Source organism: Suncus etruscus, chromosome 8, assembly GCF_024139225.1.
Source record: "Suncus etruscus isolate mSunEtr1 chromosome 8, mSunEtr1.pri.cur, whole genome shotgun sequence".
Classification (NCBI taxonomy): Eukaryota; Metazoa; Chordata; class Mammalia; order Eulipotyphla; family Soricidae; genus Suncus; species Suncus etruscus.
In genome coordinates this window covers 112,761,875-112,783,945 of record NC_064855.1, presented here as the reverse complement: position 1 = coordinate 112,783,945, position 22,071 = coordinate 112,761,875, and the positions used below count along the sequence as shown (strand labels likewise).

At 39.7% G+C, this 22,071-nt stretch overlaps 1 protein-coding gene across 8 annotated transcripts in view; it reads right to left on the bottom strand.

The window, feature by feature from the left end:
- The window catches only part of MBNL2 (muscleblind like splicing regulator 2), a 172,203-nt gene that overhangs the window by 30,307 nt on the left and 119,825 nt on the right, over window positions 1-22,071 (bottom strand). For 4 of the 8 annotated variants that reach the window (XM_049778708.1, XM_049778707.1, XM_049778711.1 and 1 more), the window contains exons 4-7: window positions 14,470-14,670; window positions 10,526-10,789; window positions 4,148-4,201; window positions 3,293-3,446 (exon numbers count right to left, since the gene is read on the bottom strand). In XM_049778708.1, coding sequence (XP_049634665.1) covers window positions 3,293-3,446; window positions 4,148-4,201; window positions 10,526-10,789; window positions 14,470-14,670 — 673 coding nt within the window. The remainder of the gene's footprint in view (window positions 1-3,292; window positions 3,447-4,147; window positions 4,202-10,525; window positions 10,790-14,469; window positions 14,671-22,071) is intronic. The other 4 variants (XM_049778712.1, XM_049778710.1, XM_049778714.1 and 1 more) reach the window with 1 other exon arrangement.

Genomic DNA, 22,071 nt, shown 5'->3' with positions numbered 1-22,071 from the left:
TGCATGCAGCTAACCTGGGAGGTACCCGGTTCAAATCCTGGCATCCCATATGGTCCCTCAGCCTGCAGGGGCAATTTCTGAGTGCAGAGCCAGGAGTGTCCTGTGAGCACCACTGAGTGTGATCCAAAAACCAATCAATCAATCAATCAATGAAAAAATAAATAAAGTTAAAAAATCCAGATCAAAAAGGAAAATTTTTTTCCAGTGCATATGCATTAGGCCATATATGGGAAGACAATCATATTAGAATTTTTTGGTGAAAAAGTCTGTATTTGTACAATATTTTGTACTAACGTATGCACACCTTAGAGGCCAAATTATGAAAGTTCAAATTCACATCCTGTCCTGGGAGAATTCCAGGAGCCTATTGGAAGTGTCACCAAGAATGACCATTTAATAATGAGCTACTGCCATAAGAACATAAAATGCTTTCTGTTTCCTATGGCAGTTGTGAATAGAAAACATTTAAAGAAAAATCCAAAATCTGTTTATTCAAAAGTAATGGGCCCACCGTCTATCGAGACGTCTCTGTGATTGGTTGAGATTTAGAACAAAGATTCACAAGAAATGAGGAACATCGTTTTTATTTCAAAAAATGTGATGGATCGATGTGTTTTCTGAGAAAGGGGACCTGAAATCTAAACTAGAGACTAAAACTAGAGACTAAAGAAACCATGTTTCTGTCATGGCATTATGCAGGAAAAAGATTATGCTAATTTCCTCTTAGTTAAGTGATTTTTGACAGCTTCTTTAAAAGAAACGTGGAAATGGAGCCGCATCTTTTAAGAGCAGGAGATGCAATGTTTATTCCTTCCGATATTTATATTTGCTACAAAAGGAATTCACAGAAGTCAGAGGTCTAGGACCTACATTAGCTCCCAAATCTGCTCAGGGAAGGGATGCGGGGCACACTGGAGCAGTTCTTAAAGGATCCAGCAGAGGGCACAAGTGCACAACCACAGCAGCCAGGCCAGCCCATTGGGCCTCAGAACAATGCATTTCTAGACAGCAATCAGGAATGCTTGCATAAGGAGTGTTCATTTCTAGCTTTGGAAGCCTGGGCATATTTTCCAGGTGAGATATTTTAAAACAAGGATTCAAAAAAAAGTGACTGAACAAGTCAAGATGGGAGTGAAATATTAAATCTGAGCTAGGCATCAGCAGTCTTTTGCCAGCTTTAGCTGCAGGATTTTCTGAGACGACCCAGGGAAGGGGTAGGTAGGGGATAGCCCTAGCCAGCCTTTGTATGTTTTTTCACCTCAGTATCTGCTTTGGACTCTTAAAATGTATCTAGTGAGGAGGTCTATGGAATAAGATGCTTGCAGAGAGCACATGGGGCCATTAGAGACATCTTGTGTCAAATGAATTCCAAGTCCCAATTACTTGTAACAGCATCCAATAAGGTTGGAAGAGGACATGAGTGAGCCCCTTTAAACACTGATTTTAAGTCTCACTCTTCAGGCCTGTGAGTCTCATGAGGAGAAGAGTCAATCACTCAAATGACAAAACTCAACTCAATTAAGAATTATTTTACATATCTAACTGACATAGTCACTATGTGTTATTCTTACGTACATAATAAGCTAAATTCTTCTTTTTTTTTTAATTTTTTTTTGTTTTGTTTTCAGCCACACCCATTTGATGCTCAGGGGTTACTCCTGGCTAAGCGCTCAGGAATTGCCCCTGGCTTGGGGGGACCATCTGGGACACCGGGGGATCGAACCGTGATCCTTCCTTGGCTAGCGCTTGCAAGGCAAACACCTTACCTCTAGTGCCACCTCACGGGCCCCATAAGCTAAATTCTTTTAGAAGTATTTGACTTATGTAATGAAAGTCGTTGTTGTTGTTGTTGTTGTTGTTGTTATTATTATATATCATATTCACAATAAATCTTACTGTGAATAGCTGCTAGTTAATTTCAAGGTCTAATTCTCAATATAAAACAAGAATAACATGGACATGTCTATTCGACTCCCTCCTTGGGTAACTCCTGATAGGCACTGGGCTCTAAGGAAATGGACAATAAACTGAAAAGTCCAACCCGTACATTACAATCAAAACCCTATTTTGTGGAGAAAATTCTGACTTCTCTGTCTTTTTACATTTACTTCACTAATCAAGGAGGGACAATAGTTAGGTAGAAGCTAAGGACTCTACCAACCAGCCTTCTTCTTACTAAGATCATTATTAATTTCTGATGATTTTCTCCCTGAAAGCCTAGAAAACTATACTTCTTTGAAGACTGTGATCTTATATTCCTCACATAGATGACAAGGTGACCCCCACAGTCCACCAAGGAGACTCTGGATTTGCCCATCATGCATGTGTATCTGAGGTGTAGAGTGAGAGGGACAGAGAGGCGAGTGCTGCCTTGTATTTGAGTCTCATGGTTTGCATGTGATGTTTCCTATCAAGCTCTAAACAACAACTCTGTGGCCTCTGCATATGGAAGCAGAAAGCAGAGTGGAGAAATGTCAGGTCTATGGGGCTGGTCATGGGAAAAATGGGATCCTATGTTGGTTGGGGACCTCGGGGAGTCACCAGACCACCTAGGGGGCCTCAGTTTTCTCATCTGTAAAACAATCCAGGGGATTAGGAGATCACACAAGAAGCCTTAAAGCTCTGTGATGTGATGCCAGGATTCATTGAATCCACATCCCTTAAGGCATTGAGAGCTATGGCACTTTGGTACCTAAAGTTATTAGGCATTGGCATAGCTAACTATGCTGAGAAGAAACATCTGTCTATTTGTTGATTGGGAAGAAACCGAGAAGATGGAGAGAGAGAGAAGAATGAATGTCAATATATGAGTAGAGGATTACTTTAATTTGAATAGTCTCAGGTATTTTTATTTATTTATTTATTTTTTAGTGCTCTGAATAGAAATAGAAAAAAAAATCAACAGGTTAGTATTTACTGAAATGACTAATTTTTTTTTTTAGGACATTCCGGGTTAAGGACAAATTTCAGTTGGCACACAAGAGAAAAAAAAAAGGTCTTATTTCCATAAACCACTTCACAGGGCTGGTGGGAAGTACAGACACCAAGCGGCCCTGAACAAACTCTCTGAGCTATTTGGCTTTAGAACTCTCCAGTCTGTGGCTAATTCAACCAAGCAAGGCAATCTGTCTAGACAGCTGAGACCAGGAGGAGGTGCAGGGCTGCTGCCTTTCCTGACCCTGGCAAGCCCCACTAGTACCCCCCACCTCAACACCCCCAGCCCTGAAGGAATGAGAAGAAAAGCACAAGATGGGAAGGGCGCTAGGCCAGGCCGGCCCGGCCCTGGGAGTACCTGTAGGGATGAAGGCTGCGTGTTGCTGCAGCTGAGCGCTCGTCAGGGCCTGCTGATAGTGCAGGACGCTGGGACTGAAGACCGTGCTGGCCCCATTACTCTTTTCCAGGGCTTGTCTCTTTGGTAAAGGATGAAGAGCACCAGGGGGAAAGGCCTAGAAGGGAAGGATGGGAGATGACATGTATAACTCAGAGTCGACACCCTTTCCTGGTCCACAGAGATCATCACTCACGACATTCGGTTTCAAAAACAGGACAGCTAAGGAGATGCATGCAGCTTAATTTAAACAGCGGCAATGTCGGATGAGGGGGGAGTCTGTTATTGACAGCGGAAGCATGATTTCGGTCACCCCAAACGGTCGCATCTCCACTAAGGAAAAGACCAACTCTCAAGCAGCAGCAACAACAACAACAAAAAGAAATGGCTTCGGCTTTTGTTTTAATTTTTCAAATCAAAACTCAAAATAAAAATGAGTTCCACTAGTCTAAGGGAGGGAGGGCAGGGGATGGGAAAGAAGCATTTGTTATTCTTAATACCTAATCTTTTCTCCAACTCAACGGCAAGGTCTTGGATTTCAAAGGTTCATGCGAATTACGAAATGCATTTTCCAGAGCCCAATCATTTTAAATTTGCTTTCACTCTTTTGGAAAAGGTATTAAAATTGGTTAGGATTCCTTTGTTTCACATATTACACATGAAAATGAGATGGCTAAACACCTTATTCAGGTTTTTTTTTTCTTTTCCCATTCATCAATAAAGAATGATTGTTGGCAGCTAATATTTTACAAGTCATACAAATCTCTGATGGTTCTCTGTAAAGCTACATGCAAAGCGAAAGGTGAAAGGTCAAAGTACCAGGTCTACAGATGCTTCGAGAGGTCGCTTCATTGCTTTGGCAGTCGACTGAGTCTTTTAATAACAGGCAGCGAGCACATGATGGCAGTGGGCCAATGGGATTCAAGCGAATTAACATACAGGTAAACAGCAAGCAGAGGTGCATCATGGGAACGGCATTGCATTGTGGATAGGTGAGAAGGAAAAAAATATTCTGAATGCAATATACAACGTACAAAACACTAGGCATGCACAACAACAAAAATGTTCTCTAAAGAAATGAATATTACACCTTAAATTAGTATCGAAGCAAAAATGCATCTACTATACCTTAGTTAAAAGCATATAAGAGAGTAAAATATAGATGTTTGAAATTCAGGAAAGTTAATTAAAACAGCAGCTTGCATACACACCATAAGCATTTTTTATATTGCTTCAGAAAAAAAATGCAAAACTTCTAAGGGCTATTGGATGGAAGAACTTCTGATAAGTTAGTTTTTCAAATATAAAATAATGAGTGCCAGGAGCACGATATTCCAAGTTGACAAAGACTATTATTATCTTAAACATGGCAAAAATGATTGTTCATGAAGATCTGGCCTAACAAAATGAAGTGGCAAACTGAGACAAAAAATTCAGGCAAAAAAATATTCAAACACAAGATTATTGAGGCAAAACTGGGTTTGGATTTTAATTTTTTGTCTGAATCCCGTGGATTATTGTCTCACTTTTTCTCTTCACTCTGTTAGCATGGATCAGACAATGCGGAATAAGGTTTGCACTTCACATGATTTGAATCTGAATTGTAAGTTTCTAAAATTTCCCACTTTTATTCACACTGTTTCTAATGACTAACTTATCATCCATTCTGTGTCCTCCACTACATTCAAAATTATAAATAAATGTATCTCAAGCAACTTACCAGATTACACTAAGAAAACACCCTTTTAAAAAGGCATTTTTGGTCCTGGGGTATCAAAATAATTTATACTGAATAATTCTGTTTGTACTTTTAGCTACCATCAGTAGCCAACCCAATTAATGAGAAGTAGAACTTTAGACTAGAACAAATAAAAACAGCTAAAAATAGCAAACAGCTGAAAAATAGCAAAGAACTGCTTGAAATGTTAGAGTCAAATAGTATTTTTAACTTAAAGCATTTCTTTTGGATAGATCATTTCATTTAACAGCTGAAATAATAACAAATACTGATTTAGATTTAGACCACAATAAAAAATTTTCCTACTCCTTGATAACTTTTGTTAAAAAAATAATTAACAATTCTGTGATGGTATTCTATGAAAACAAGGAAATTCAAAGGAATAGTTCCAATGCAAATAAAAAATGGAATACCCCTTTTCTATGGTTAAGCACAATAAGTAAATCCCTAAGGTTTTATTTTATTTTTTTTACATAAAATGTAATGTAATATTCTACAGTTCTACTCTAGGACTATGGTATTTGAAATAAAACAACATTGTATTAAGTCCTCAAGATGGGGCATTATGGTATTTTCCTTGGCAAGTAAGGGTTGATCATTCATTTGAGTACTTGGGGTCAAATAGAAATGAAGTGAAAAGGGCTTTAGGTAGAAAGGAGATTTAGAATAGGTAATGGGGAAAATGTTTTGGAAGGCAGTCTTGACAGATGCCATAAATTAATTTGAGATTCTTGTTCTAAAGATCAAATTATGAACATTATTTAATAAAAAGTAAACTCCACAATTTATGTAAACTTCTTTGATTTTGGATGTGTTTCTCTTATGTAAATTCCGTAACATCCTTTTGCTTAAGATGTTTGATTCCCATGTAATGTATGTGGATAAAGAATGCTGATGATTTCACCTTAAAAGAATATTTGCTAATTACCTAAGGCTCAAGAGCTTGTGCTCACAGAAAATTCTGGGAAGAGTAATTGGAGGATGAAATACATCCCCTTGGTTTCAACTTTCTGGACTCATTTTCCTTTCACTGGTCCAGTCTTTGGTGGTTATAGAGCAAATCTACCTTGGCCCACTCTTTTCTGATATGCTAATCAGGAGAGGAATCAGTCTCTAAAGACAGGTATTTAGGAATAAAATTTCCATTTAATAAAGCGTCATTTAATGAAATCTCCAAGTAGAGTAGGAAAAATTAAATATTTCTTCTTAGGATAATCACCTGGAAGGTGAATGTTCTCTCATTGTCCTCTCTTACATTGATGAAACCTAATTTCCAGCGAAATTATACCAATTCAAGAATGTTAAGAAACAAAGTGCTCTGGGCTGTGTACTGGGCCGAACAGAAACAACTTCCCCACTTTCCACCTCTCCAGGGTACAGGTTTGCTTGCCTAAATGCAAAAAATCCTGTCTCAGGAAAACCCTAAAGTCTTGGAGGGGTGAGCTGACATATTAATAATATCTGGCAAACTTCCTGCTGTGAAGCACGTGCATAGAATACATTTTAAAAATCTGTATGCATGAAGGATCTGCTTATCAGATGGCCTTGTTCTGCACAGGCATTTTTGTCTGGGAGGACATTATTTGATTCTTGGCATATGTTGGCCTACATTGAAAGACTTTCAGATTTAAACAGACCTCAGAGCTGATCAGGCCCAGTGCATCTTGGGAGTTTCCTTACGGCCCTGTACTAAGCAATAAGTTCCTATACTCCAGTCCCTACATGGGCCAGAGAGTTGAGAGCCATTCTTATTGGTTTTTCCACTATTTCAGACCTCTTCCCAAGGGGACTTCTCTGGCTTTTGATGATAGACAGGTTGATCAGTCTTACTTGTATCAACGTTTTGTTTTTTTGGTCTGAATAAAAAAACTACGAGTTAAGCCAAGCAACCCCCAATGCCCTTGGTAGGAAGTCAAGGCAAATTGCAAATCTGAGAGGTCAGGAATAAGAGCGCCTCCTGCAGGTGAAAGCAAAAAGTGAGCACCCAGAGAACTCAACTCTATTCTAGTGTATTTTCTAAAACAACGGAAATGTACGGAGATGCAGCTGGTCCTGTATCCTTTTACAAAATCCTTAGCTCCTTAGTTCCCATTGTGTGTGTGCATGTATGTACGTACGTATGTATGTATACATGTGTGTGTGTGTCAGTGGGGGTGCGGGTGGGTGTTGGGTGTACATGCCCATCATATACACGCACATATACACATTCACATGTGTGTGAAGAAAAAGACTGTATGCTTGAGATCAGACACTCTCAGTGTTGAAAGGGCCGAAGAGAAGCTGTATCTGATGAGGATAATGTTTATCTGTTAAAGTGTTTTATAAAAGAATTTAAGGTTATTGAGGAAATAAAAATTTCTCTTTTTGGGGGAATTAAAAGCTTTAAATTCCGTTTCAGGAGCCAATTAATCACAAGAAGGAGAGATCCCCAGGCAGTTATAACAATTGCACTCCAGGACTTGTTCAACTTCAGCTACAGAGCCTAGGTGAATGGTATATTAATATCTTGTGACTGTGCTCCTCATGCTCATCCGTTCTTTCAAATGAGGAAAGAAACATTCAATTTCCTTCCACATACTAACTCTATCCACATGCAGCCAAGATGGATCCCAAGGAGTCTCTGTCTTGAGCTGAAAAGACATGAGACATTTTCTGATTTTCATGTCATTGTCAGAAGAATGAGTTTGGTCTAAAATCTCATTTCTTTGGGTCATCTTTGAAACTGACTAAGATTCCCTGAACTATCAGAATTACAAATCTGAGCACAGTGTAACGATCCAGGAAAACTGTGGTACCTAACTACATTGCCATCCTCTACATGTTATGATTCTGAGAAGATCCATGGTCTTAATACCCCAGGGAAGAACATGCTCTTGAGGTAAAGACACAAAGCTAAAGAATGGTGTGTGTGAGTGGTCATGTATTTCTCCTCGCCTCGTCAACCCTTGGTTGGCATAGTTAAGTGCAGTGTTCATTACTCACATATTAATTGATTTCCCTGTCAGAACTGGAACTTCCAGGAAACTATCAAAGCAGCAGAGATACAGTCAGAGCCCAACCATGGCCTCTATAATCACTGAGGAGGGTTGTATGAATAGGTATTTGGGAGTTCAGTGGCTTATTTTCTAAAATGTTCAGAACCTCATCTTATACCCCATGATAGGAGATGGTCATGACGCCCTAGCACAGTCAATCATAGCATACTATTCCTCTGACCACAGGGACATCCATCACAGTGACAGTACTGTGTGAGTTTTCAACTGGAGCTAGTATAGAACATAATGTCTTTTCTTTTGACAAAATACGTAAGAAAGCATGTCATTCTAGGTGTTCAAAGTCATGCTCAGTGAGAAATTTTCTGGATTTTCAGTCCTGGACTCAAGTGCTTTGAGGCTCTTGTACCTCCAATTGGGGAAATGAAAACAAACATATGATTGAATTCATTGCAACTTGTTCAATGAAAATACTTGGCTTGGATTTTGTTTCTGGCAAACAATGCTCACGAGCCTTAAGGGCATCCTGGACATAAATTTGGTTCTATGGGAAAACCATGTTGTTTTTTCCCAACAATCAATCAACACATCCATCAGGACATATTGGATTTGAAGCTAAAAGAAGAATAAAAATTTCTTCTTTTTTTTAAATTTCTGGCAGAATGAAATCTTGACTAAATGTACAGTAAGATAGATTCCACACTGGAGAAATAGATAAAGGATCTATCTCATTTGCTCTCTGTAAGTTTTCCCTTGTCATAAGCTTGGCGACCTTCATTTCCTCTTGGATTCCCTTGCCCTTCCCTTTCCTTTTCCAAAGTTTAATCAGTTTGGAAAAATATTGTTTTATTACAAAACAGAGGCAAAGAAGGGGAATTTCTTTGTCCTGTATTATCTCTTGGGTGAAAGGCATAACACCCCATACACTAAAAAAAAAACCCTTATACTGAGGAAGTTCTGTCCCATGGCCAAAAAGATCATGAGGAAATAGAACAATAGTTACAAAAGCACCAACGAACAGTGAGAGACAGAGGCCCAGAGCTCTTAAGCTGGGCGAGTTCAGGTTGGACATGTCAGTATGACCACCTCCATAGGGGAACAGCTCTGGGTCTTTCTTTATAGCTCTGTTGCTGCTGCCAGACCAAACTTTGAGGAACATGAGTGTAAAGACAGGCTGAATGGTAATGTATCTATGTCTACACTTCGATCAGCTTCCAAAATGTTGTGCTTCAACTCTACTGTTCATCTCGGAAGCCTTAGCTGTCCTTCAACTGGAGGATGGGAGTGCTACATGCTCACAGATTCCTCTTATACCTTTCCATCTGGTGCACCCACTGTCTCTCCCACTTAAAGATTCCCAAAGGGGTCTAGAGCCCCTCTCTAAGTTCTGCCCAATAGGTGCCAATTGAATATGGCAGGTTTCATGGCATGCTTTGAAAGGCCTCAATGAGTGTCTGGTGCCCATCATAGATGAAAACTGATTTAGTATCATCCGGAGATGCCAGATTAATCAGAGACTTCTACTATCAGTCCAGTCCAGTCTCAAGGTAGCTTCATGTGAGAACTGCTCAAGAATTTAAAAGCCACTGCCCAGTCACAGACCAAGTCTTTAAGAACCTGGGATTTCTCAACTGTGGCTGATTCCAACAGGTGGCTAAGTGGGAAAACCAGTAAATGCCAAGTCTGTGCTTTTCAAGTGCCAACTGGGGATGCTTTCAAGTTCTGATTGTTCCTTCCCAGCCCAAAGGTGTCTGAATGGCAACTGAAGATTTCAGAACTACCAAAATCTTCTGGGTGGTGGTGGTGGTGGTGGTGCATAAAGGATAAAGAGGATGGCAGTTTGTGGAGAATGGGGGAGTGAGGCTGGACTCCAGGTCTTCTAAAAGGAGGGCACCAGCTAATAACAGACCTGTTTTCTATCTTGTTTCATGGCTTTCATGATAGATACCGGGTACACTTGGGTGTGGCCTTTAAGAAAAGTAGAGAAAGGAAGAGATGGGAGTATGGAAGGTGCTGGAAGGTGCTCATGGGTAAGTGATGCTCTGAGCCCTTTAGCAGTGGGGGGCTGTATTTATTGTCACTTTCTCAAGTCCCTTCCTGTTCTTCACTTGTCCCCAGATACCCTAGCAAAGCCCAAGCTTTGGTACAGTCCAAAGAGGCCCAGCAGGTTGCCTCGTGGACATTCCTGAGCCTCAGGGATTGACTTATTGTGCTGAAGAAGGGAAGGAGGGTGGGTGGGGGAAACAAAATCACAAAACAAAACAAAAAAGGGGAGAACCACAAGGAAATCGGCAGCGGAGCAGCAGAATTAGCAGCCTTTTCTAGTCTGCGGGTTGGGGGGGGTGTCTGTGAGCCAGGCTACACCCCTCCCACCCCATGGTGGGGGCCACCCGGCTTCCCCCCCAGAGGGGGTGGTTTCAACCCAGAGCAGCGCAGGAAGGTGCGGGGCAGGTGCGCCCCACTTACCATGACAGTGGCCGCGGCCGCAGCTGCCTGGGCGGCCACCGCGGCTTGGTTGGCTTGGTGCTGTGCAGCTTTGATTTTGGCCTGCAAGTGTGCAGGAGGGTGAAAATATTTGCATTTCTCCCTCATGCAACGCCCCTTTATGTAATCCATACAAACGGTTACGGTGTTGTCGTTTGTGTCGATCATGGTGCTGTCTGCGGGGTGTGCAAAACGGCAGTCGGTCTCTCCGCGGGCACAATTGCCTCGCTGGAATTCCCTGCAGACCTGAGGGCACAGAGCATAGGAGTAGCGATGCAGGGGTGGCCGAAGCCCCCCGTGGCGGCCCCAGCCCAGGCCTCCTCCCCACAGGGACTCTCAGGCACCTGGTCAGCATGTGCGTGTCACCCAAGGCTTGATCCCTTCTGCAAAGCCAGAAGCCAGAATCCTTCAACTTGAATCCCCATAGCCCTTTCCTGAGTCTCAAATTCGATTCTGCACTTTGCTAAAGTCACACACACACACACACACACACACACACACACACACACACACACGCACGCACGCGCACACACACACACACACACACACACACACACACACGTACCAGCCACGAGCTTTTCCACTGTCCTGGCTGGTCATGAAATAATCTCCAAGTGCTTAAGAATAATCTGGGTGTATGGACTCCAGGCCTTTCCTGGGCGCTGATCCAGGTGGGCTCTACAGGGCTCTATATCAGGCTTTCCCCCTACCTCTCCCTACAGTAATGGGAATGCGTTTTGGGAGGAGGGCGGGTCATTCTAGCACTGGTTTATGTTGGGACAGTCACTGGTAATTTTTTCTCCTTGGTCTCCTATTGATAGTATTGTATGCATATATATATATTTTATATATGCATAATATCCATCTTGTATTGTGACCTTGATACTGCCCTACAAAGCTCATTTCTAATCTTTTACTGCCTCAGTCCCAACCCTTATTTCCCCCCATCTTCCCATGTTGGTGCAGCTCATGACATGAAGCTCACCACATAGAGTGATGAGTGCAGTTAGAGAAATAACTACACTGAAAACTATCCTAAAAATGTGAATGAATGAGGGAAATAGAAAGCCTGTCTTGAATACAGGTGTGGGTGGGATGGGGAGGAGGGAGATCTGGGAAATTGGCGATGGGAATCTTGGACTGGTAAAGTGGGGTGTTCTTTACATGACTGTTATCATACAACTACAATCATATTTGTAATCACGGTGTTTTAATAAAGATAATTTAAAAAAAGAATAATCTGGGTGTGTGCACATAGGATAATAAACAGCTATATGTAAGTAATGTCTAATTTGGATAGACTCATATGTATTTTAGTTATCTGGAGATGTTTATATACATATATGTACATGCATGTCTGTCTGTGCTTTGATTAGTAACTCGAGGTGTTATGGGTTTCTTGCATGGAGGAACAAGTACAGTATAGAGTGGCTTCCAAAAACAATTGGGGGGAATGATAACTGAATCCCTTTCCTCTGAAAATAGGAAATGAGGAGGAATGAAGACACTCGATCCTCTGTTTTCTCCTGGGGCTCCCCCAACCAATGCTACAAAGATAATTTATGCTCTTACGCATAAATCAGAGAAACTGAAATATCTCAGACTACATATCTTTTCTGTTACTCTTTGACAGTTGGGAAAGATGAAAACTAAAGGATAAAATAATAGAAATGTGGAAACACAGGAAAGAAACATATGGAGGTAATGTGGAATAGATGTATTGCTTCTGATGCACTGCTTCTTTTTTATTCTTTAATCCTTTAATTCTTTATTCTTTAATCCTTAGTTATTCTGAAATCTCAAGTCACTAGAATGTTTCAACTTCTAAGAATTCTGGTAGACCCTGAGTTTATGGAATAAGAATGTTTTCTTTAGAACTTAAGAAGAGATTTCTTCAGTCTGTCCTGAATTTAAGAACCAAAAATAACACCAAAATAACACATAATAGATTTGTATCCATAGCTGATTTATAAACATCATAAACAGGGGTCAAAATTTTTAGTAAAATGGTAAGGTGGGCCAATTTTTACAAAGGCTCTATTTTTCTTTATAGGGGGTCTAATTCCAGAGTTGACGTGTTCACATGGCCACATGGCCACAGTGACATCACAGGCTTGCCCTTCAAACCTTGAGAAAGTCAAACCAAACTCAGGAAATGCAGCTACACCAACCAGAGGCCAAGCCACTTTGAGAGGTAAACAGATAAATCACAAATTTGTTCATTGTTTCCTCAGAGCCTGGATGTAAGCCAGCACTCCATATTTAGTTCATATAATGTACAAGATGAAAATTACTAAGATGTTCCCACAGATTCTGAGTAAGCTTTCCGCTCTAATTGGAGCCACTCCAGCCCGTGACTGACTGACTGACTACCTTCTAGGAGGGCCAGGCCTTCTTCAAGCCTGTGCCCAAGACTTTGCAGTGTGCAACCCCCTTCATTCCTGGTTTAAAAGGAATCGAAAGCTGCTCTGCGAAAAGTCCCTGTGAATCATCTTTACATCTGTCTTTGTCTGCCAGTCCTGTTGGGAAGGACGATTTGTTCCCCTGTGAGGCTGATTTAATTTTGTTTTCTGAGCTACAGTCACATACTGACAACTCCAAGGCTCCACGGATCCAGTAGGGGGAGCCCCGCGCACTTTGGCAGACCCAGGAAAGGCTCCTGGATTGATCATGAGGACACACTAGGTAGGTCTTGAAATTTAGATTGTTTTCTTCTTTTTTGGGGAGGGGAGGGTTGGTGAATTCAGCTATTTCAGAGTGATGTTGATATTAGGGAACTGGTTTATTCTCCTTAAAAGTAGATTGGGGAAGAAATGCTTAAACAAAGGAACACTAAAAGAATATTCTGGAATGAGTCAGAATAAACTATACTACACATCCGAATCATGCATGTGGATGACACCAATCAACTTAATCAACAGTGCAATTAAAATAGCCCTTTATCAAATTCTTTACACATTTTCCAGAAAAGTAACAATGATAGAATCCTCTAATTGACCAAAGAGGAATTTTATTCCATAAAACACAAATGAATTGACTCACAATGTTGAGTTATCTCTAAAGATGTTATACTTAGAAACTTACATAATCATAATTGAATTTAGGTTAAAAAATATTTCTGTTAGATGCCAAAGAGATAGTACAAGGAACCTTGCATGTGGCCAGCCTGGTTCAAGCCCTGGTACTGTCAGGGTCTCTTGAACACCTCTAGGGCTGTTCCCTAAGCATAGACCCAGGAATAAATTCTGAGCACTTCCAGGTGGATGTGGCACACAAAATCCCCCTACCAAGAAAAAAAAAGTCCAAGCCCTCCAAATACCTCAATAATCAAAGTTGCTTGGCTTCTTCCCTCCATCTGTTTCACACTCAGGACTGATATCTAGAAGCACCAAGCTAGAGCAGCTGGATTTGGTCTTAGAACATATAATAATGAGCACAACCCCTGATAAAGTCATTGCTCTTCTCACTCCCATCTCTGTCCCTGAGTGTGACCCATTCTCTGGATCTGTCTATTTCCAGATCTTTCCTGGCTCCAGCAAAGATGAATGCTTAGCAGAACTGGTGGCCTTTGGGAGTCATCTCTGTAGCTTGTAGAGTAACTGATTCCATGTTCTGGTGTTCGTTATATATATATATATATATATATATATATATATATATATATATATATATATGTATATATATATATTTATTTTTCCCCTAAACAAACATTCCATGCAACTGACTTTGGCCGGTTTTAACTGTATTCATCTGTGGGAACAGATGAATGTCCTTTATACTTAAATTCAGACCTCAGAAATTATGACTGACTCTGAATGTGTGTGTGTGTGTTTCCAGACTGAATTAATATCTCTCAAACATTCATTTACATCGAAGTACACTTTTATCAGTAATGCATCTCAAAACCACAAGTATAAAGGGAGTACCTCCAGTTTGTCCGTCCTGAGAAGTTTCTGAGTTGCAGTTGAGCCCGGGACAGTGACAGGTGGACTTCCGGGAACAATAACAGGTGTGGTGGGTAGAATTTCCGTGGGGACTAACCCGACTCCAGGGGTTACAGGTGCTAAGTAAGGAGCAAAGCTAATCGCCGTATTTGTCCCTATTGCGGGACCTACAGGAAAAGTGGGCTGTTAGGGAAATAACACAGTAAAAAGATTTCTTTAGAATAAAACAAAATAATCAATGACTAACAAGTGTCATTTGAACATCATAGACAAGACTTATTGTGAGAATAAATAATCCATGTTTATCTCAGAAAATGTATTAAACTTCTCTTTTTTTCTGTTTTATTACTTAGAATTAAATCCTTTAATGCACTGTATAGCACCAGACATACAACAACAAAATGAGAGAACATCATGGAAACATAATGACATGGAAACATAATCGGCTAAACTTTTATTCTTATGAAAATGTTCTTAAGAAAAGAAAATAATTTCCAATTTCAAATTCTCTTTCTTCCAGACTACTGTTATAACTCTTGAAAGTGAAACCACTGAATACTGACTGAATCTTTGGGTTTTCCTGTCTTTCAAAGGGAGCAAAACAGAAATGCCTTGATTTGAAGTATGAATTTTCAAGTTACCAACCATATACATTTTAATAAGTGCAGATTATCCGAAATCCTATTTTGCTAAGACTTACCAGTATTGTTTTCCTATTCTACCCAAAACTTATAATCTCCCCTATTCACATGCAGTTTTTATTTAGGCCTGTATTTTTTCCTCTCTCTCTAGCCCAACTATGTCTAAATCAAACTATCCCTTCATTAAAGATTGGATGGAAGAACTTGAACTTTTTAATGGGCCAATTTTTCTATTGGTCTTAAAAGGTAGCTTGGGTTCACCACTCGCAAAAGTAACACCGCACTGATAAAAGCATCTAACAGTGAATTTTCTACCATTACTTTCTGTATCCAAAGATAAGAAGAAATATGCTGGGTGGTGATGATATGTAGGACCCATTTTAAGGTTCCAATATTTAAAAAAATATGCTTTTCTGAAAGGAAATGTACACTGATATGAACATTTTTTTTTCACTTAAAAAACCAAGCCAAAACAAAACAACACAAAATTAGGGGCCAGAGCAATAGCACAGCAGGTAGGGTGTTTTGTTTTGCATGCAGCCAACCCAGGTTCAATCCTCAGCATCCCATTTGGTCCCCTAACTTGCCAGGAGTAATTTCTGAGCACAGACCTTGGAGTAACTCCTGAGAGGCATTGGATATTGCCCAAAACAAACAAATAAACAAACAAGCAAAAAAATGAAACAAAAAATTAAAGTTGAACACTTAAGTACTGAATTACAAATTATTTTTTTAGAATATATTTTGCATGGAATTGATCCTGACTGGATTTTGTTAGTTTATTTTTTGTTGTTGTGGTTGTTATTTTTATTTCAGGGTGGCTTTTCATTTGACTTAGGATCAGTTTTCAGATATTTGCAATCACATATTAATTCAATTCACTAACACGACACTGAGCTGTTGGCCGTGTCATGTTACTGATCTATTTATACATCATGGGGAACATTCTTGTTGTCTATTTATGGCTCTGAATGAGTTGCAGAACATATGGGAAAAATAACCACCCGTGTTTATTAAACAATTTTTTTGTTTATAGCAATAACAGAAAACTATCTTCTAGAAATGATCATGTGAGGAAAACAGCAAGTTCTCAGCAGTTCATGCAGAGAGAATTCTTAGAGAGGCTGAAAGTCTTTACTAAAGTGGTTTGGGGGTGCAAGAGGTGATCTCATGGTCTTCCCAGGCCTCTCCTCCTTACCCACAAAGAGCTCTTAGATCTTTGTGGCTCAGACATAAATTCACTTCAGGAGAAAATTGAAATATGAGGCTTTAACATGGGAAATTGATGGCAGTTAGCATTTTTTTCTCCCATACTGCCCTACAAAATTTTACGTTGTATGTTTTCCATTTTCAACCCATTGGAGACACAATTACAGAACATTGCGGTTTTTCAATAATGATAGCCCTTATAATTTAGCCCTATTGAAAAAAAAAGGCAAGTCATTTCAATGTAAGGGTTGTTTCAATTTAAGGACTTTATCACATCAGCATTAAAAACTTGATTCTGATAGCTCGTAAATCACAGCAGATTGGGGACACCAAGAACAAGATAGAACATTAATGCCTGAGGGGAATTTTAGAGATAGGGCTAATTCTGAATAGGGTGAGGCAAAAGCCTTGAACGGGGCATTAAAAAAATTTGACTGCAGGATCTGATGTGTAGCCAAGTTGGGGATCACTGTCAAAAATAAGACATGAAATATATATTTAAAAAAAAACTTGTAACTCAGGTATAATTTAACCCAGAGGAGAATCATCAAGTAAACATTTAGAGAAAAGAGCCCTTGTCCACTGGGTTCAAATTCCCAGTTCTTGCATCCACAGATCTATTCCAAGCCTGGGTCAGTCCGATGACAGAAATAGAGGCTTAACCTTGACTGTCAGCCGAACAGTAGATTCTCAAAACTCATTTCCTCAACACTTTTTTAATATCAATTTATGTATGACAATTAGCACAGTTTTACTTAAGCAAACACTTGACAAAAAGTATTCATGTCACTGAATGAGCTAGCTTTAAAGCAAATCCTGCTTTGCTTTGTTGACAATGGCTATCACGTACACACACACACACACACACACACACACACTCACACACAATTAATTGAGAGCAAATACATTTGAGGGTATGAGAGGGGCACCACCCCACCACTTATTCATTTTAGTCCCAGGTAGAAACAAACTTCTCTGGGTTTCAGTGTTCTCATCTGTAGGAGGAAAATGGAAGGAATAGCTCAAAGGATTTGAGCTGAATAGATGTTATTTCTCTCCCACATCTATGGTCAAAATTCAATAAATAGCAGCTCTCATTAGCAGTGTCAACATTTCGCATGAATAGGCCTCTTTACTCAAAAATTATCCACTGATTTTCATTTCACCCACAAAGCTAAATGATAACTAGAGGTTGAATGTTTTATTGAATTCTAGCAAACATCATCTCCCCTTTTTGAAAGGTGGGCTGGAAATATGTATTTTATGTCTTGAGTAAAAGGAGAGTCAAAAGTTCAGGAGCCTAATGAACAGATACAATGAGATAATTTGCTTGTTTCCTAGAGGGTAGTTTTCATTGAGTTGATGAGCAGAAAAATACAGTTATGGTCTTGCATGTTGTTGTTATTTATCATTACTTTTGACATCTTTGTATGACATTATTATTGTATTATGTCTTGACAAGTGTCTGTTTTCCAATGCACTCTCCATACCTGTTTTCTTTCTTCTTCACATCTGCAAGAAGCAAGTAGGGCCCAAAGAACTTCCAGGAAGGAGAAGGCAGGTTAAGTAGAAACTAAATAAATTACCCAAGGTTAATGCCCAGACTGGCCCCAACACCCACAATTCCTGGTTTCTGGGCTTGGGCTCTTCACACGTCTCTGCACTCACTAGATTTTACACACACAATTTCTCAAAGTTCGAAGTCTGATACTCATCATTTTGATGTCTATGAAGCACTGTGAGAGCCCCTGGATGGAGCTCCTGGTCCTCAGTAAGGGTGGTGATGGTCCCACAGTGGATGTAGGACTATAGGAAATTCTGTGGAGGATTGGTGCTCAGTTAGTAAATGGGAAATCAGAGCTCAAATCCTGCAGTCAAGTCAAATGTCCAAGGTGCATCCAAGCCCTAGTCTTTGGAGTCAGCATTCAGTTTCTCCCTGGCAGCTGAGAAGAGCAGAGTAGCACTCAGTCTGTTACTGGAAGAGGTCCATCAGAGCTTGGGAGAGTGACCCTGAAATTTCTGCAGGCAGGCTGTGACTGGACTGGCCCGGACAGGCACATTTGGTCCTTGTCATCTCTCAGCACTAATTTCAGTGAGAGACCCAGCAGACAAGAGCTGCAGAAAGATTCTGGAAGAAAATTGTTTCTGAGATGCTGGCCTTGTGATTTTCTACTTTCTGTACTTCACTCCACATTCCTGACTTCCTTTTCTCATTTTTTCATTGTCGATTTTCCTGCTAGTCTTTCCTCTGCCCAGTGTGCTAAGTCAATCTAGGTTCAAATCTCTCTCTCTCTCTCTCTCTCTCTCTCTCTCTCTCTCTCTCTCTCTCTCTCTCTCTCTCACACACACACACACACACACACACACACACATACACACACACACACATACGTGCATGCAATTTCTCTGATACTTTGCTGTGGAAAGGAAGGACCAGTGCATGAGAGTAATGGTTAAGTGCCCTGAGCTATTTTATGGGTTCTTAAAATATTTAGTCAATTGACTTTTTAAAACAAGAGCAGGAGACTTTCATACAGTTAGAAAGCTTTGACTTCAAAGAGTAGGTATTTGGCACTCAAACTGAAAGGCTTAAAACGTGGCATCCCTTAAGCCTTCTCCTATGTCCAGAAGCATCATGGGGAAGGCTGAATGCTCAATGAGGGGCTTTGTCTTTAAGGACTGGATTGTATTCACCCTTAAAGCTACCCGCTTTCTCCTTTATCTTGCATGCACATATGAAGTATGTGGGGCGAGGAAAAAGGAAATACTGATAATGAAGGAAAATAAATCAATTCTATCCTATCAGAAAGTAGGAAGAGGAAAACTACCCGAAGGATTAAAAGAAAAGGATATTTCAAATATGGTGGACTTGAGGCAAAAAAGGGAAGAGTGAACTACTTCTTTATTTATTTAATATTGTTATTGAAGTTAAAGGCAAAGAAAAAAAAACAGATGAAAATTCATGTTGTATGAAGAGATCTCATTCATTGAGAGGTGCAGATTTGTAGGGTGACAGGTAAGATATGGAGCTCTAATAGTGTTTACATTTGACTAGAACCTTTCCAGCAAGAACAAAGGGGATGCTTCAAGTAAGAGCTTTGCTTCTTTAAAGAACTGAAAGTTTGGTTTGGTCTCAGTCAATACAGGAAAAATAGACCAAGAAGATTTGGAGGACGGTGGGACTGGTTAGGGAAGTAATCACAGATACTATTATAGATCCTATTTAAGAATGTCTTTAGTAAAATGGGAAACACTGATGGGTTTTAAGTAAGGGAACAATATGACATCATTGATGTATTCTAAGGTTTCTCCTGTTGTCACATGTAGGGAGAACAAGAGAAAACACAGATAAGAAAGGCTGTCTAGAGACAACTTTAACGAAGAGGTTGACAGTAGCTCAGACATCATCAAGGGTGCTGGGAGATAAGGAAGTAGACAGGCATGCCAGATTTTGTTGATGAAGAGTATTGAAGAAACTTAACTGTATTTTGGTTTGAGAATGCAGGTTGATACGGGAATGTAGTAGAATGAAATACTTAGTTTTGTCTTATTCTTGTGAGAAACCTAAATGTGAGTTCAGTTGAGGTTGGATACATGAATCTGGGGCTCAGAGGAGAAGTTTGGACTGGAAGTACGATACAGGAATTCTGTATAGTATTACTGAAGATGATTTACTGTTGTGGAAGCAATGACCCTATGAGGATTAAGGTAGATAACATGAACAGCACCGGGAACTTTAATATACAGTAGAAGTTACTGATGAAAGAAAAAGGAAAGATCAAAAAGGGAAATTGATTATATATCTCATGTATTGTTAAGAGTTGGAATACTGGAGATATAGCACAGCAGTAGGGTGTTTGCCTTGCATGCAGCTGATTCAAACAGATGGTGGTTCGAATGTCAGCATCCCATATGGTCCCCTGTGTCTTCCAGGAGCAATTTCTGAGCACAGAGCCAGGAGTGACCTCCGAGCACTGCCAGGTGTGACCCCCTCTCAATAAAAAGTGTTGGAATACAATAGAGAAAGAAATTACCATTAGTTTGGCAGTATAGAGGGCACCGCTGAGAGATTTTAGAAGAATGGGTCCAAAAAGATTGGACAGACAGTAGAGGGACTGGAAAAATTATCCATGAATCTTTAAAGAAGTTTAGCTTCTAGGAAGATAGAAATATGGGGCTCTATTTGTACTCTGTTCATCAATCTTTTTGTCTTCATGTGGTTTTGCACACATATTTCTTGTGGTTGCTCTAAAAACTGACTACAAACTTGGTGATTTAACATGGCATACCCCCTTCCTCTGATAATCTTGGAGCCCAAAGTTTGAAAACAACTTCACTGGGCTTGACTCCAGGTCAGCAGCTGGCCCTTCTAGGAAACAATCCATTCCCCTTGTCTTCCATCTTCTGGCGACTCCTGGCATTCCTTGGCTTGTGGCCACATCACTCCAATTTCCTTCTCTACGTATTTATCACTTTTCTGCTTCTCTGTATATGAAGCTTTTTCTCCATTTCTTACTTGTATTTGTTGTTTCTATAATATAGGAGGATTCACCCAACTCAAATATTCAATAATTTTATTTTTAGAGACTTTGTTTCTTCTATTTACAGTGAGATGTACCGGTTTCAAAAAACTTTGGGGGTCAATTTTTAGCTAACTGCATTATAGAGGTATTATTTGGTATAAAATGGCGTGATATTCCAATAACATATAAAGTATCCTAAATTTAAATTGCACTTAGTAAACCCTAGCTATTGAACAGATTAACTTACTAATTAACACTGGCCCACTAATATAACCTTAAACATGCTCAGAACATTTTACCTTATAGTGGGACAAAATTATGTAGCAGCAAGCCAATTTTATAGCAGTGTTGACTATATCATGTAATTTATTGAACTCTGTACTGAAAGTAAAAAAACAGGATGACCTAATTCAAATTCTGAAGTTTGATTGCTACTGAATGCATATTGCTTTTGCTCCTGATAAGGTTGAAATATCCCAAGTTGTGACATTGTAAATCAGGCACCGTGCTCTAGTCACTGATTCATTCCTGGAACTCTAAAGCTATTTGTTTGTAGACCTGATAACTTTTATATTTGTCACATTTTAAATCCTATTAATTCCTGTGATTTAAAAACCTCTATTAACATATCTAAATATGTAATTCCTCTTTCACAGAGAAACTGTGATTAATTTTAAGTAATAATTGAGGGCAATATATAAACATAAATTTCAAAAAGGTTTACCCAAATAGTTAACAAGACAGAACGGATTTTTCTTATAAATACCACCATTCCAGAATGCAGGTCAACACTTATGAATTCTCAATATATATTAAGTGATTTATCAAAACAAAAGACATAGATTGGAGCAATAGTATAGTGCAGTGGTCCTCAATCTATGACCCACAAGCTACATTTTTTTTGTTCCCATTTTGTTTCTTCACTTCAAAATAAGATATATGCAATGTGCATAGGAATTTGTTCATAGTTCTTGTTTTATAGTCTGGCCCTCCAATAGTCTGAGAGACAGTGAACTGTCCCCATGTTTAAAAAGTGTGAGAACCACTGGGTGGGTAGGGTGCTTGCTTTGTATGAAGCTGACCCAGGCTTTGTAAGTGGCATCCGATATGGTCCCTTGAGGGCCACCGCAAATAATTCTTGAGTGCAGGGCTAGGAGCCACCCTGAGCATTGTCAGTGTGGCAAAAAAAAAAAAAAAAAAAAAAGAAAAGA